Here is a 13,772-nt window from a genome sequence, read left to right as displayed (position 1 = left end):
AAATCTAGCATGTGCTTCTACTTCCCATCGAGATCTAGTAGATAATTTCTTTAACATTGATGATGAGGGTTTTGTTTTTATTTTTTTCTGGGCTATTATTTTGAGTGAAAGAAAAGGTTATGCTTTTATTTAAGCGTGCTTTTGATTGCAACATGCTTCTATATTAAATGTAACCTACTGGATTCCTCATGATAGCATACGAGTACTTGCGTGTATCTGTTCTCCCTAATAGAGGGAGAAGAGACTCAGTGAACCTGGACAGTGTTACCCAGGGTTGTGAGAACAGCTGAATGATTGTTGAGAACTGGTCAACTCGTGAGCCTGAGACCTGGGATCCTCCATCCTAGGGTGGAACTTTACTGGAGCACGTGGGTGCCACAGCAACAAAAGGGCTGTGTATAATAGACTGAGAGTTTGCAGAGTTTCTTGGTTGACAGAAAGCACAACTAACTCAGCAGCAAGTCACATATTTGGGATAGGAGATGACAGCTGGACTTTGAACCTTAAGGACTGCCAAGAAAGAAGCCATCTGCTCAACCCCTGAGCTGCAAACTGCCAAGGAACTCCATACGTTGCCAGGAATGACAGGAGGGTGCTGACCGTGGATACACAGCTACGGACTGATGGTAAACTTGAAACAGCTTGAAGTGAGTAAGGGATAGCCAGGGTGCACTGGTGCTCAATATTCAGGAAGCCTATAAATCTACAGTGGGCCAAAGAATACCAGTTTTAATATCTCATGCAGTGTTTACTGTATTGGAGGCAAAAGGGGGACATTGGCTCTCACCCCAAAGATTCCCGAAATACCAGGCCATCCTGGTGGAGCAGGGTGATATAGAAATAATTGTAACTACTATTGCCAGCCCAGTATCTTTCCTTAGCGGAACTCCCCTGGTGGAGAACCAGGATGACATCACTGCTTTGAAACAACTGAAGCTGCACATTGCAGCTGGTCGGTCGGAGCTGAAGGACGAACCCTTAGAAGATGCAGAAGATGCCTGGTTTACCAGCAGCTGCAGTTTTGTGAGACAAGGAGGCTGTAAGGCAGGACATGCAGTAACTGCTACTGAGCAGGGAATGGAAGCACAACCATCAGCCGTGGGGACTTCACCTCAGAAGGCTGAAATAACTGCCTTGACGAGAGCCTTAATGATATGGACGGATGCTAACTATGTGTTTGGGATGCCACATGCTCATAGTACCATCTGAAAAGAGCAAGTATTGCTCACACACAAGGAAAAGAGCGTGATGTAAATCTACCAAGGGTAGAGTTTGATTTTGAGTTGGATTTTCTGGGCTTTGAGACACGTCTTCCAGATGCACACTGTGTTATTTCTGATGTGTTGACCTGTTGAGGTCCAGCCTTAAATGAGGATTCAAGTAATACCATAGCAGGAATGGTTTAGATTGGAATTGGAATGCAGAAGGTTGGAGCCCGCAGGAGCAGGGAATCAATCATCTCCCTATGCTTGGCACTGGTGAGTCCTCACCTTGAGTTTTGTGTTCAGTTCTTGGCCCCTCACTGCAAGAAGGACACTGAAATCCTGAGATGTGTCCAAAGAAGAACACTGAAGGTATGAGGTATCTAGAGCACAAGTCTCTTTGCAAGCACTATCTTAGAGGCAGCCTTGATTTCTCCTGCCCCAAGCTTTGTGCCACAAGAGCTCTCCTGCTTCTCGCTGTGATGTGAGACCATATGGAAGGCTCTGCAGAGGTCCTTCCTTTTCTTGACTGTATTTTGTGTGGCTTTGGACTTGTTTTCGTCTTTCCCAAAGCCCTCTGCCCAATTCTGTGTCCTTCTCTGCAGCCTTGAATTCGATTCAGAGCAGGTTCCCGAGCTCAGTGTCTGAGACATTCACAGCGTGAGCTCCCTGTGCAAGATGTATTTCAGGGAGCTCCCGAGCCCTCTGCTGACTAAGCATCTCTATGCCAAATTCTCGGTAAGCTCAGGGCAGTGTCTTGGAAATGACACGTACCTGTTCCCTGGGCGTCCTGGCTAGTGGTTGCAGCATTGCCCCAGCTCTGAGGTCTTCTTTCTGTTAGCCCCATGAGGCATGTCTTTGCCACATCCTGCCTCTCACTTGATGGCACTTGTGGTAGTGCCAGGAGGTGCTTATTTAAGCTATTCACAATGGTTGTGAGAATTCCCTTTCCTTTGCTGTTCCCCTGCTATTGATAGTATGGGGTTAATAGCAAAGGGGACTTGGAGTCAAATGCCTGCTGCGAGAAGCTGCACTGCGCAATCAGGCTGTAAAGCCCCCCAGAGCTTGCACTGCTTGGCCTTGATGGCACAGGCTGTGTGTATAATCAGGAGGGGTGTTAACTCTTTGAAAGGGCTGATAATAGCAAGACAATGGGAAATGGTTTTAATTTGAAAGACGGAAGATTTACGTTGGGTGGTAGGGGGAGATTCTTTACTAGGAGAGTGCTGAGGTCCTGGAACAGGCTGCCCAGGTACGTTGTGGATCCCCCATCTGTAGAGGTGTTCAAGGCCAGGTTAGATGTGGCCCTGGGCAGCCTAGTAAATGTGGAAGATAGGTGGCCCTGCCAGGCAGGGAGTGGAGCTTCATGATCCTTGAGGTCCCTTCCAACCCGGGTCATTCTGTGATTCTGTGTTCCCCAGATGCCTCTTGGAAGTCATCAAGTCTGCCTCAGTGCTGACCACCAGTGCACTGTCCCCATGGGACTTAATAAGACACTTGGTGTCTCTGGCTGGGATCTGCTCGGTGATAAACATGCACGTGAAGAACTTAGCGATAGAGTGGGTTCCAAACCTCTTAAGGTAAACTTCTTTTTCCATTTCAACACGATGCTTAGTTCTGCTCTCCCCCAACCCCAGGGGCACAATTTCTAGATGACAGTTTCTACTCACTTGTTTAGCTGGGACTGCTGTGTCCCTGATCATCCAGGATAATTTCGTCAGTGGCATCGCTGTTTGCCCACTGCGGAAGTCTCCAGAGCCCAACCTGACAGTTTTTGGCTACAGAAATTCAGACTTGGGGAAATGACCTTGGGGAAATGACTTGTAAGATCTGCCTTTTCTTCAGATCCCAGCAGAGCCAATCTTCCTGCGCCATTGAAGCTGCCTGCATGGAGCTGCAGACTCAGTCAGCTGTGGTGGAATTCCTCATCAGCCACACAGATGTCATCTTCTGCTCCGAATCCACACCAGTCGTGGGAGAGTGAGCAGGTGAGTGTCTTCCTCCATTAGCTTGATCTTGATCTGGCACCTTGATCCAATCCAGGTCTTCTCCAAGACCTTTGAAAATTCTATTACTGTCGAGGAGACAGCAGGCTTCTGGGCTTAGGTTAGAATATGGTGCCCCATTCCTGGATCCTTAGTGTGTCCAAACACAAACCTTACATGGAGAAAACCATCACTGCTGTTAAGATTTTTTGCCAGCAGGTGAAGCTTGATTGAAACGTGGCAGCAAAGCTTTCTGGAATCCCAGCCCCCTAGTTTTTCTAGGATTTTTGTTTGCCTGTTTTTGATACAGTGAGTTGCTCTTAATTGTGGCTGTGTCCTTTGCCACGAGCATACCACTGAGCACACGGTTATTTTGAGCTCCTCTACTTCCAGTGGCTCGGATGAGCAATTCTGAGAGATATGCAGTACTGGGATGGCTGTGCTGTTGCTTCCTCCGCCGTCTCACGTGTGTTTTTCCCTTGCAGGGCACAGTTCTCTGCCTGGGCCCAAGTCTGTGTGGGTGTCTCCATCCACAAAGCTGCTCACACTGCAGGAGGCACAGGCTGAGAGGAGAGGCCAGAGCAGCTCTCCTGTTGCAACACGGAGCAGCAAGATACAAGTGGAGGAAGGGCCTGCAGCTGTACTGAGGAACTTCGACGCAATCATTGATTTTCCATCTGAAAGGTAAAGATAAAGAGGAATTCCCTTTCCAGCCCCTATCATCATTGTTCAGGTGATTTCTATTGGTTTATTTTTTGTCCATTGTATCTCCAAGCACTCAACTAAAAAACAGTTGCCCTACTGGCTCAGAGGAGCCACACAAGGGTGCATTTCCTTCCTGGTTGGGCAGGCAGTCACAAGATGCAGAAAGCCACGCTAGTGTCTATCTTGGTCTGTGCTGCCTGTACCTGGAAACGCTGGGGTTTTCCAGATTTCAGGGCCACGCACCTGAAACCAATTGCACTTCTCCTGTAAGAAGAGCTGTTGGTCAGACTTGCTGGCACTAGAAATTAAAGTGAGCTGAGGCCGAGGAGGTGTTAACGTAAGAGTCAGAGATGCTTTTGAGCTTCCCTTATGGCTGCCCAGTTCCTCAGAAAGCAGTTACGCCTGCCAGCTCCTGTCCTTTCCTGCTGCTGAGCCTTTGCTCACATGCTCCGCATCTTGCTCAAAATGGTTGAGAGGAATGTAGCCAGCAGGACTTTTGGGGGCTAAGCTGTAGGAATGGAAGCATCTCTGAATGAATCTTTGAAACAGAGGGCTTTTCTAAGCTGTGTTTCAGCAGAAACCAGGCATTGCCAGGAGCAGGCAACTGTCATCAAGGGCTCGGTGCAGCTCGTCACTCACCCTGCACCACGACTGACAACATGCTGTTTTCTCTCTCCAGACCATGTTCTCCCAGAAAGAGGAAGGAATCACCAGCTGGCAGTTGGCGTTCCTGCTTATTCCTGGGCAAACCATCCGCTGTGGCCAAATGCCAACTGCAGAGCAGTGCCAGGGAAGCAGAAGTCGTGGTCCTGACAGGTAAGGGTGAAAATCCAGCTTTCTAAAAGCTGCTTGTCAGCAACACAGGTAGAATTCATGCTTTCAGTGGGCTTGTACCTCTTTCTGTATTCCTGCATTCGAGCCCGTGCCTGACATCTTTGGTTGACTCCTGTCTTTCCCAAATGAGTCTCGCAAGCTGCTTGAAGCCTGCTTGACAGGCAGCACCAAGCCTTTGCCTCCTTGGATAGTGAAAGTTTACACTAACTGCTGTGTATCTACTCTTTCAGGTGAATCTATCCCTTGCCAGCACAGGAACCCACCGGCAAGTAGCGATGATGCCTGGTGTGCTTCCATCAATGGAGTGCAGTTAGGATGCATGAGTCACTGCAGTTTCAAGGACAGCCTTCCACGTGACAGCAATGATGGAGAGAAGGAGGTCTGACCTATTCAGTTTTGAGCCCCTCCATGCAAGAAAACCTTGCGGTTCTGGAACGTCTTCAGCTACGAAGGTAGTGAGTGGTCTGGAGCACAAAACTTACGAGGAGCAGCTGAGGGAACTAGGATTGTTCAGCATGGAGAAGAAAAGGCTCAGGGGAAACCTTATAACTCTCTATAACTTCCTGAAGGTAGGTTGTAGTGAGCTGGGGGTTGGCCTCTTCTCTCGAGTAATCAGTGATAGAACTAGAGGGAATGGTTTTAAGCTGCGCCAGGGAAGATTCAGGCTGGACATTAGGAAATATTACTTCTCAGAAAGGGTAGTCAGGCACTGGAATGAACTGCCCAGGGAGGTGGTGGAGTCACCGACAATGGGAGTGTTCAAGAAACGTTTGGATGTGATGTATGGAATATGATTTATCCGGGAAGTATTGGCAATGGTTGGACCAGATGATCTTCTAGGTCTTTTCCAACCTTGATAATTCTGTGATTCTGAGCTGAGAAGCTTTTCTTGCTCAAGTCCTGCTTCCAAGTTTAACCACCTACGGGGAAGTAGATGTCACTTTTCTAGTGTCCTTCAATTCCGTGTCCGCATTTTCCTAAAAGTAAAAGAATTTGGAGGTAACCAGCTGCAGTGAAGTGAGCGATTTCAGTGCCTGTTTCTGATGGTGGCAATGAGTTCAGAGGTCACACTTAACTGACAATTCCTGTTTCCATTCTGACAAAGGCTGTAGTTGCAGCTGACTTCCCGAGGCTGCCATACGTGGTGGTGACGCAGCCTTGGGCTTGTGCGTTTGCATGACTCCCACCTTTCCTTTCTGTGTCTTGCAGGTCAGCTGGTGCTGGAAGCGGCCGGTATCTGAGTAGGAATGAAGGTGAGTGCAGGAGCAGCTGCTGAGGGGAGGAAGGAAGTCCATGCTAATGAGCTCTGAAGCATCTGCGGGTCCGGTACCAGAATAGGCAGCAGTGATGCAGGGGGCTCCCCAGCAGGAAGCTGGCTGATCCAAATGCTTGCTGAGAGTTTGGAAGCCCAAACCCTTATGGTCTCTGTAAGGGTGGCTAATAAAAAGATATTAACCAAGATGGTGGTAAATAGTCAAAGGTTATTAGCAAAGGGAAACTCACCAATATCGATACCTTGACCAGAAAGCTGAGGCAGTCTCAACTGGGGAGCAACCTCCAAGAGATGCTGCCTCAGTGGTGGTCAGCCTTTAAATGAGGTCTCAGAGGAGGTGGAGTCGAGGTCCACCCCTTCTGGGAGCACAGCTAGATTACTCTCACGTGTGCTCCTGCAGCTGACCCAACACTTGCCTCAGCTGATTAATCAGAGGTTCAAGCTGTGATTTCCCATACAGTATCAAAGCTGAAGGCAGCATCTCCTTGATCTGATGGTGGTGTGCCTGAGTGAGGGAGTGATCCAAGCTGGATGCAGAAGAGTCATCTTAATTTCTCTGCTATTTTACTTCAGATGACACCTATTGGGTGTTGGTTTCTTAAAATTTGGATCTAGGAGGTGGCCTCTCCCTTTGCTTCTGGTGAAAGCACAGAAGTGCAGCAGGAGTAGAAGACAAAGAGGTTTTCTTCGTGACAGGAACACCGATTATTTGATTCAAATGTGTAACTGTGATGAAGATGATGAAGAACAGATCCGCCTCAAAGACATGCTTGATCACATAAGGAATGAGCATGTGATCCAAGACAGCCAGCGTGGCTTTAGCAGGGGAAGGCCATGCCGAACCAGTCTGGTGGCCTTCTATGATGGAGTGATGGCATTTGTGGACAAAAGGAAGGAAACTGATGTCATTGACCTGGACTTGAGCAAGATCTTTGACATGGCCCTCCACCACATCCTTATCTCTAAACTGGAGGGATGTGGATTTGACAGGTGGACCACCTGGTGGATAAGGGATTGGTTGAAAGGCCACAGACAGAGGGTGGTGATTCGTGGTTCGATGTCCAGGTGGAGGCCGATAACAAGTGGTGTCATCCAGGAATCTGTCTTGGGACCAGTGCTTTTTTACATGGTTATCAGAGACACCAATGATGCAATCGCATGCACCCTCTGCTGTTTGCTGAGTGTAACGGCTGACGCAGTGGAAGGAAGGGATGCCATTCAGAGGGAGCTCAACCAAGAGGTTGGCCTAGGTGAATCTAATGAGGTTCAACACAGCAAAGTGCAAGGTTTTGCACTTGGTCTGGAGGAATCCCAGGCATTTCTACAGCCTGGGAGGAGCAGTCCTTAAGAGAAGCCCCGCAGAGAAGGACCTGGGGGTCCTGGTGGATGAAAAACAGAACGTGAGCCATCAGCGTGCTCTTGCAGCTCAGAGAGCAAATGGTCCCCTGGGCTCCATCAGAAGAGGGGATGGCCAGCAGGGACAGGGAGGTGATTGATCTTCATGATCCTTGAGGTCCCTTCCAACCCGGGCCATTCTATGATTCTGTGATTACACATGCTGTCAGAAATAACGGCAGCTGTACAGAAGCTGGGTATATTTTGGGACAGTTCTTGTAACCAGCTGATTTTAAGACCTTGCCCGAGTCAAGAGTCTTAATTGCATGTCAGAAGAATGCTGGGAAAGTGGTTATTCCTCATTCTTTTTCATTTGCTGATTCTTTCATTCGGGTTCCTTTTCCAAAGGAGATTCTGGTGATGGAAGCAGTTGAAGCAAGAACCATCACCTGTGGCCAAACGCCAACTGCAGAGCAGTGCCAGGGAGCCCTCTGAAGCTGAAGTCTTGGTCCTGGCAGGTAAGGGTGCAAATCCAGCTTTCAAATCACTGCTTGTCAGCAACACAGGTAGAATTCATGCTTTCAGTGGGCTTGTACCTCCTTCTGGCGTTCAAGCCCGTGCCTGACATCTTCAGTTGACACCTGTCTTTCCCAAATGAGTCTCTTGTCAACACAAGAGCTGGACCTGCACGTGGATCACTTTCAAGACAGTGACACTGTTGCTAGAAGCCTATTTGCTTCTGCCCACCACCACTACATAGCCAAATGGCAAGAATCTCCGTGGTTCATCTTGTGAACGTTCGACACTAACCGCTGTACATCTACTCCTTCCTAGGTGACCCGAGCCCTTGTATATCCCCAAGACGCAGGGCATGTTACGATGACGCATCTTCCATCAATGAAGAGTTGTTACTAAGCACAGGATGCTGCAGTTCAGATGAAAGCCTTCCGTATAACATCAGCTATCAAGAGAAGAATGTCATCATCGTTGAAGCGCTCATTCATCCCATCCATACTGAAGCTGCTGACCTGAGCCTGCCAGACTCCTCAGGCACCAGCCTGGACTCAATGTCTCTGCAGTGCAGCCCAGCCCAAGCACAGCCCGAGTGCCCCGACAGCAGCACCACCATGCAGGCCCAGGTCAGCATCACCGAGGAGAAGCTGAGCATCTCGCAGGGGGGCACAGAATCAGGACACGAGTCCCAGGCTCTGGGCAACAGCACAGGCTCTGAGCAGCTCTCATGATTACAAGAGAGGATGAGTCCCATCTTTCCTCCAGACCTCACACCCCCTCCTTTTTCCTATTGAATAAAGGCACGCTCGTGCTCAATCAATGCCTTGACTGAATTCCGAGTTTTCATTCGCAGAGATTGGGATGAGTGCAAGAAACATCAAGGCAGCTCAGCTTACAACACTCTGGCTGTGGGGTTTGTGCGGCCGAGCTCTGGGTGTGTTCCCATTTTGCCTGACTTTGGGATGCCTGCAGTGAGAGCTCTGCTGCCGTTGTGTATGGCAGCAAATAGTCTCTAGCATCCTGGATGCTGCTCATGAAAACCCCAAGCTTCCTGGCTGTGGCTCTGTGATGCTTTTCAGGGCCTTTTGATGCTCTTTGTTGCCGTGGCTGCTCCCTAACACCTCTGTCCTCCCGCCGTGTCCATTCCTGGCTCCCACCTGTGAGCTGTCCCTGCAGATCATCTCCAGCCCTGCCATCATCGCGCTGCGGCAGGAGGAGCTCGCCCTGACCAACATCAGGCAGTGCTGCCTGCCTCTCTCACTCTCTAGACCAAGTGTAACTACGCTGTCATGGAGACAAATGCTTTCTGTCACACCCTCCATTCCCGCAGACATTTACTGGTAAGTGGCTCTTGCAGAAGAAGATTCAAGCAGCAGAACCTTTTGCTCAGCTACAGCACACAAATGCTACAAAAGCAGGAACAACCCGCAAGCTCTGGGTCTGTTTGTCTTGCACAGGCATGCACTAACTGCGTTTGATGGTACCCCCCATCCTTGATTTCCTTCCCTGCTTCTTGTCTGATAGCGCTGCTGAGCCAGGAACAAGCTGCCCAGTGTGGCAGAGCATGGTGCAGAGCTGTGCTGGGACCTCCTCCCCTTCATCTGCTGCAGATCAGTGCCCCACACGTGCCATTGGGATGCTCTGGCACGGGATGTGCCTCCAACCCAAAGCTCCTTCCCACCTCCCAAGGAAAAACAGAGCAACCCAAGCATCTCCAGCAAAGCTGCCCAGCAGACAGCAGGGAATGCAAACAGCTTCTGGCTGCTCCCCTGCACTCCTGTCCTAAGTAAGAGACCCTACGAGGACTGGCTGGGAAATCAGTGCATGACACACGTGAGTGTGCACAGGATTGTGCAAAGCAGTGGGGTTCCACGAGTTTGTGTGTGTGTGTATCTCTGCTGTTATGAAAGCATGGGAAGACTGCCTTACTGAGTCCCAGATAATTACTTATCCTCAAATGATTTTTCCTGGCCAAATTTAGAGCCTCTCACAGGTAATCGAGACCAACAGGCTGTTGTTGCACAATCAACAGGCACAATCTAGATGATCAGCTGAGGAAAATAAAGCATCATGCCAAGGGTACTAGATAAGTGAGCAGCTTGAGATCTGCACATTTATGTGATACTCATGGTGTTAGACAATATTTGCCTAGAGAGGTCACATTGAATAAAAGCAAAATATAAGATGAATGAAAATATACACAGGAGAAGAAGCCTCTGAGGCTTCTGAAGTGTTATGACCAGAAGACATAAACTCTGTTAAAGCAAACATTTCTCTCTATTTTTTGTGTTATTCCAGGCAGGCCTTTATTACCACCTGAACACATGTTGAGGAAGCCCAGCTTATGCAGCACCAGGGCTAATCCAGGGCAAAGTGTCTATTGGCTCAGAGGGATGTAGAGCGGTGTTTGTTTTCCCCTCTTTCCCTTCCCTCTCCACAGAGCATTTAAAGGCAGTGGAGCTCAGGTAGGCTCTCTTGGTTTCCCTTCTGAATTCTGCTAGGTTGCATTGCTTGGTAGCTCTCAGAAGCTGTCAGTGGCCACAGACTAGAAAAGTGCAATTGGTCTCAGTTCACACAGCAGGCTGGTTTGTCTCAGGCTAATCCTGAACTGCCTCAAGCGACTGCTTTGGGGCTCTACAGAACAGCAACTCCAGAGATCTCTTTCTATTACTAAGTGTTTGAAAGAGCAATTTGCTCTGTTAATTATCCATCATTTCTGTGCAGTCTGTTTTGTCAGACTTGTCTTTAGATTCCAAGTTGTATGTGAAGAATTGTTTCCGTTGTAATGCACAATGTACTAAAAATTGAGAGATGAAAATGTGAAGAGTTTTTCCAGCTTTGATTTCATGTCTGGAATTTTGGAACCCACTACTTGCAGTTGTTAATCTGTCCAAACTGCTCTGGTTTGGGATGCCCTCGTACTTCTTGAATCGCTGTTAAAGGCGGAGCAATTCCTACAAGTGCCATGGCCCCACTGTTGTTCTAATTCTTGTTTCTTTGTTTTCCACACACTGCTTTTCAAGCCTCCTTTTTCTTTACAGTCAAAGTGAGAATTGCACTGTGAGGTGTCTGAACCTTGTTGTGCCTATACATAAATAGAACAGCAGCAAAGCCAGACAGGTGACTGTGCTGACAGCTCTCGTAGCCAGTAACACGTAACTGTGCTAAATCCCTTGTGACGGCTTTGATTTCTTTTTTGCCAGTGAAATCCCTGTAAAACTGTGAACTGCAGCAGTGTGATGAGCTAAGGTGAAGATGCTGGTTTTAGTAGTGCTCTAAGCTGAGTGGAAGAACAATTGAATGAGGGTTATATGCTTTCTCTGGGATGATAAGGTTTTTTTTTCCTGAGGGAAAGAGCCAGCTTTTCATGGGCTATATGTGGGCTTTGGCAAGGGCAGACAATCCAGTCTGTCAGGAAGCCATTTGAGGTGCTTCAGGTTTGTAAGCTTGTCTTTTAGTTTTTCAGGCGGATATTTGGAGCATGGGTGTAGTGCTGTATGCTCTGCTGTGTGGGTTTTCCCTTTGGATGATGACAATATGATGGCACTCTACAGGAGGATACCAGTGGGTATCAGTGGTGCTAGAATACACTGAGAAGGGAAATAGCTGAGCTTGACAAGAGGCCTTGCTTTTCGGATGGCAGAACATGCTGAGCTGTGGGTAGAAAGGCCTGTCTGCTGAATATTGTCCCTGTTTTTGCTGCTTTGTCTATCAGTATTTTGTGGATTTGGTTCTATGCTTGGTTGGTCTATGTGGCACTGTAGCCTAATTCTGTACCATGATAGCATACAGAATTTAAGGAGAAGTATTTTCTTGCCAATGGGCTGGATTTTTTGTATCTGGTTCTTCAACTGGCTGCTCCCTATACTATCTGTAGTAAAAATAGAGACACCTCATTTGATTTACCAGAAATGAATGTTCCTAAATGCCAGCTCTTCTCATGTCTACAAAGAGCAAAGTTCTGCATTTGCTATTAGAATTTCCTCTTCCAGAATCAGGAGGTAATGTAGGACCCCACAGATTGCCTTCAGAATTCAACAGTTAGTTCTGTTTCCTTTCTGAGTGCATAACAACCTGAGCACATGAATTGAATGACGTGGCTTTTTAGTCTGGTACAAACTCTGCTGTACACTGAAACTTGGTCCATTTGTAAGCAGGACTTTGTCCATTTTGCAGGACAGCAGAAAACCCTTTGTGCTAATCATGATGCCAAGAAGCAGAATGCGGCAAATGGCAGATGATCCAACTGCTTCAGGTGTTCATTTCCTTAAAACTGAGAATAGTTTTGGACTGAGAGTTTGTAAGCAGAACGGAGCTCTTAAAGCTGTCAGAGATTATTTCTGCACTGTTCAATTCTATCTGCCTAACATACACCGGATCTCAGAACTGCGTTGCTTGAACTGGTGGAACTTGTTGAAGTGAACTGGGATGAGCAAGTTTTAGAACTTAGTCAGAGTGCTGTAAAAAATGGATAATCTCATGAGTATTAAGGTACAGAATTGCTATTTCTGCACTGAATTTGTTTTTATTTTACATGGCTGTGATCTGAAAGTTGCTTGAAACGCAGGCACCTAGGCACTGTTGTGTAACTGAATTTCACACATGATAGGTCCTGAAATATCCTGGAATCTAAAACTCTGACTTGTTTTAAGTCTGCTGCTTGAGTCTAATCAGGGTCATAGTGTCTGTGTGCAGTGTTTCTTTCCCTGTAATGCTCCACATCATTTCATTTTGGGAATATTGAAGGAAATGGACTATGTGCCATAACTGTTGTTAGAACAAAGTATGTCTGGTGTGATCTTATGCATAGGTTCTGTAACTGCTCTTCACAGCTCAGGTGTTTGACCTTCCTTTTGGTGAAGTGATGAAATACTGCTGGTTTCTATTTGTGCTTCTAGGCACCTTGAAGCTCTTAGGAATAGAACAATTGTCTCCAGTTCTTTTCAATGATATCAGTAACAACTCGAGTGTTGCTGCCCACTAGGTAGACCCAAAGAAGCAGATTACAGTGAAACAACACACGAGCTGGACCTGCACGAGGATCACTTTCAAGACAGTGGCTCTGTTGCTTGAAGCCTATTTGCTTCTTCCTGCCGCCACTCTATTACCAAGTATCAACAACCTCTTTCATGATTCAACTTGCAAATGTTTGACACTAACCCTTGTGTTTCTATGCCTTCCTAGGTGATTCGAGCCCTTGTCAACCCCAAAGATCCAAACCAAGTAGTGATGTGCAGTGTGTTTCCATCAATGGAGAGTTCTTATTAAGCACGAATCGCTGCAATTCGGATGACAGCCTTCCACATGGTAACAGTGATGGACACAAGGGGCTCATCCACGTTCATGCTCTCATATCTCCTGGCTCTGCTGAAGATGCTGACCTGAGCCTGCCAGACACAGCAGTCACCTGCCTGGATTGTGACCCAGCGCCTTTGCAGTGCTGCCCATCCCAAGCACAGCCCGAGTGCCCCAGCAGCAGCACCACCATGCAGGAGCAGGTCAGCATCAGTGAGGTGAAGCTGAGCATCTTAGATGGGGACTTAGAGTCAGGCTGCCAGTCCCAGGCACCAGGCAGCAGCACAAGCTCTGAGCCACTCTCATCTTGACAAGAGGGGTCCCATCTTCACCCCTGACCTCTCAAGCCCTCCTGTCTTTTATTGAATAAAGTCACTCATGCTCAATTATCGCCTTGACTGCATTCTGAGTATTCATTCACAGTGATTGCGATGAATGCAACAAACAGCAAGGCAGCTCAGCTTGCAACACTCTGGCTGTGGGGTTCGTGCAGGCAGAGCTCTGGGTTCCCATTTTGCCTGGCTTTGGGATGTCTGCAGCAAGATCTCTACCATTTTGTATGGGAGCAAATAATCTCTAGCATCCAGGTTGCTGCTCATGATAATCCCAGTCTTCCTGGCTGTCACTTTG

General features: G+C 47.9%; 1 protein-coding gene and 1 long non-coding RNA gene across 2 annotated transcripts in view; both read left to right on the top strand.

Annotated features, from left to right (window-relative positions):
• The window catches only part of LOC146753055 (cytosolic carboxypeptidase 4-like), a 114,806-nt gene extending 101,273 nt beyond the window's left edge, over positions 1 to 13,533 (top strand). The window contains exon 6 of the mRNA XM_085530998.1: positions 13,032 to 13,533. Coding sequence (XP_085387124.1) covers positions 13,032 to 13,035 — 4 coding nt within the window. The 3' untranslated portion in view covers positions 13,036 to 13,533. The remainder of the gene's footprint in view (positions 1 to 13,031) is intronic.
• LOC146753056 (uncharacterized) lies at positions 471 to 6,160 on the top strand. The gene is made up of 7 exons (XR_014940259.1): positions 471 to 1,478; positions 2,624 to 2,782; positions 3,048 to 3,190; positions 3,673 to 3,871; positions 4,572 to 4,708; positions 4,957 to 5,295; positions 5,936 to 6,160. It is a non-coding gene; the product is annotated as an uncharacterized LOC146753056 (long non-coding RNA).
• Positions 13,534 to 13,772: the final 239 nt, after the last annotated feature.

The sequence above is a fragment of the Coturnix japonica genome, unplaced genomic scaffold (genome assembly GCF_054131305.1).
Source record: "Coturnix japonica strain WE unplaced genomic scaffold, WE-NBRP24 Scf040, whole genome shotgun sequence".
Lineage (NCBI taxonomy): Eukaryota > Metazoa > Chordata > Aves > Galliformes > Phasianidae > Coturnix > Coturnix japonica.
This window is presented reverse-complemented; position numbering and strand designations above follow the sequence as displayed.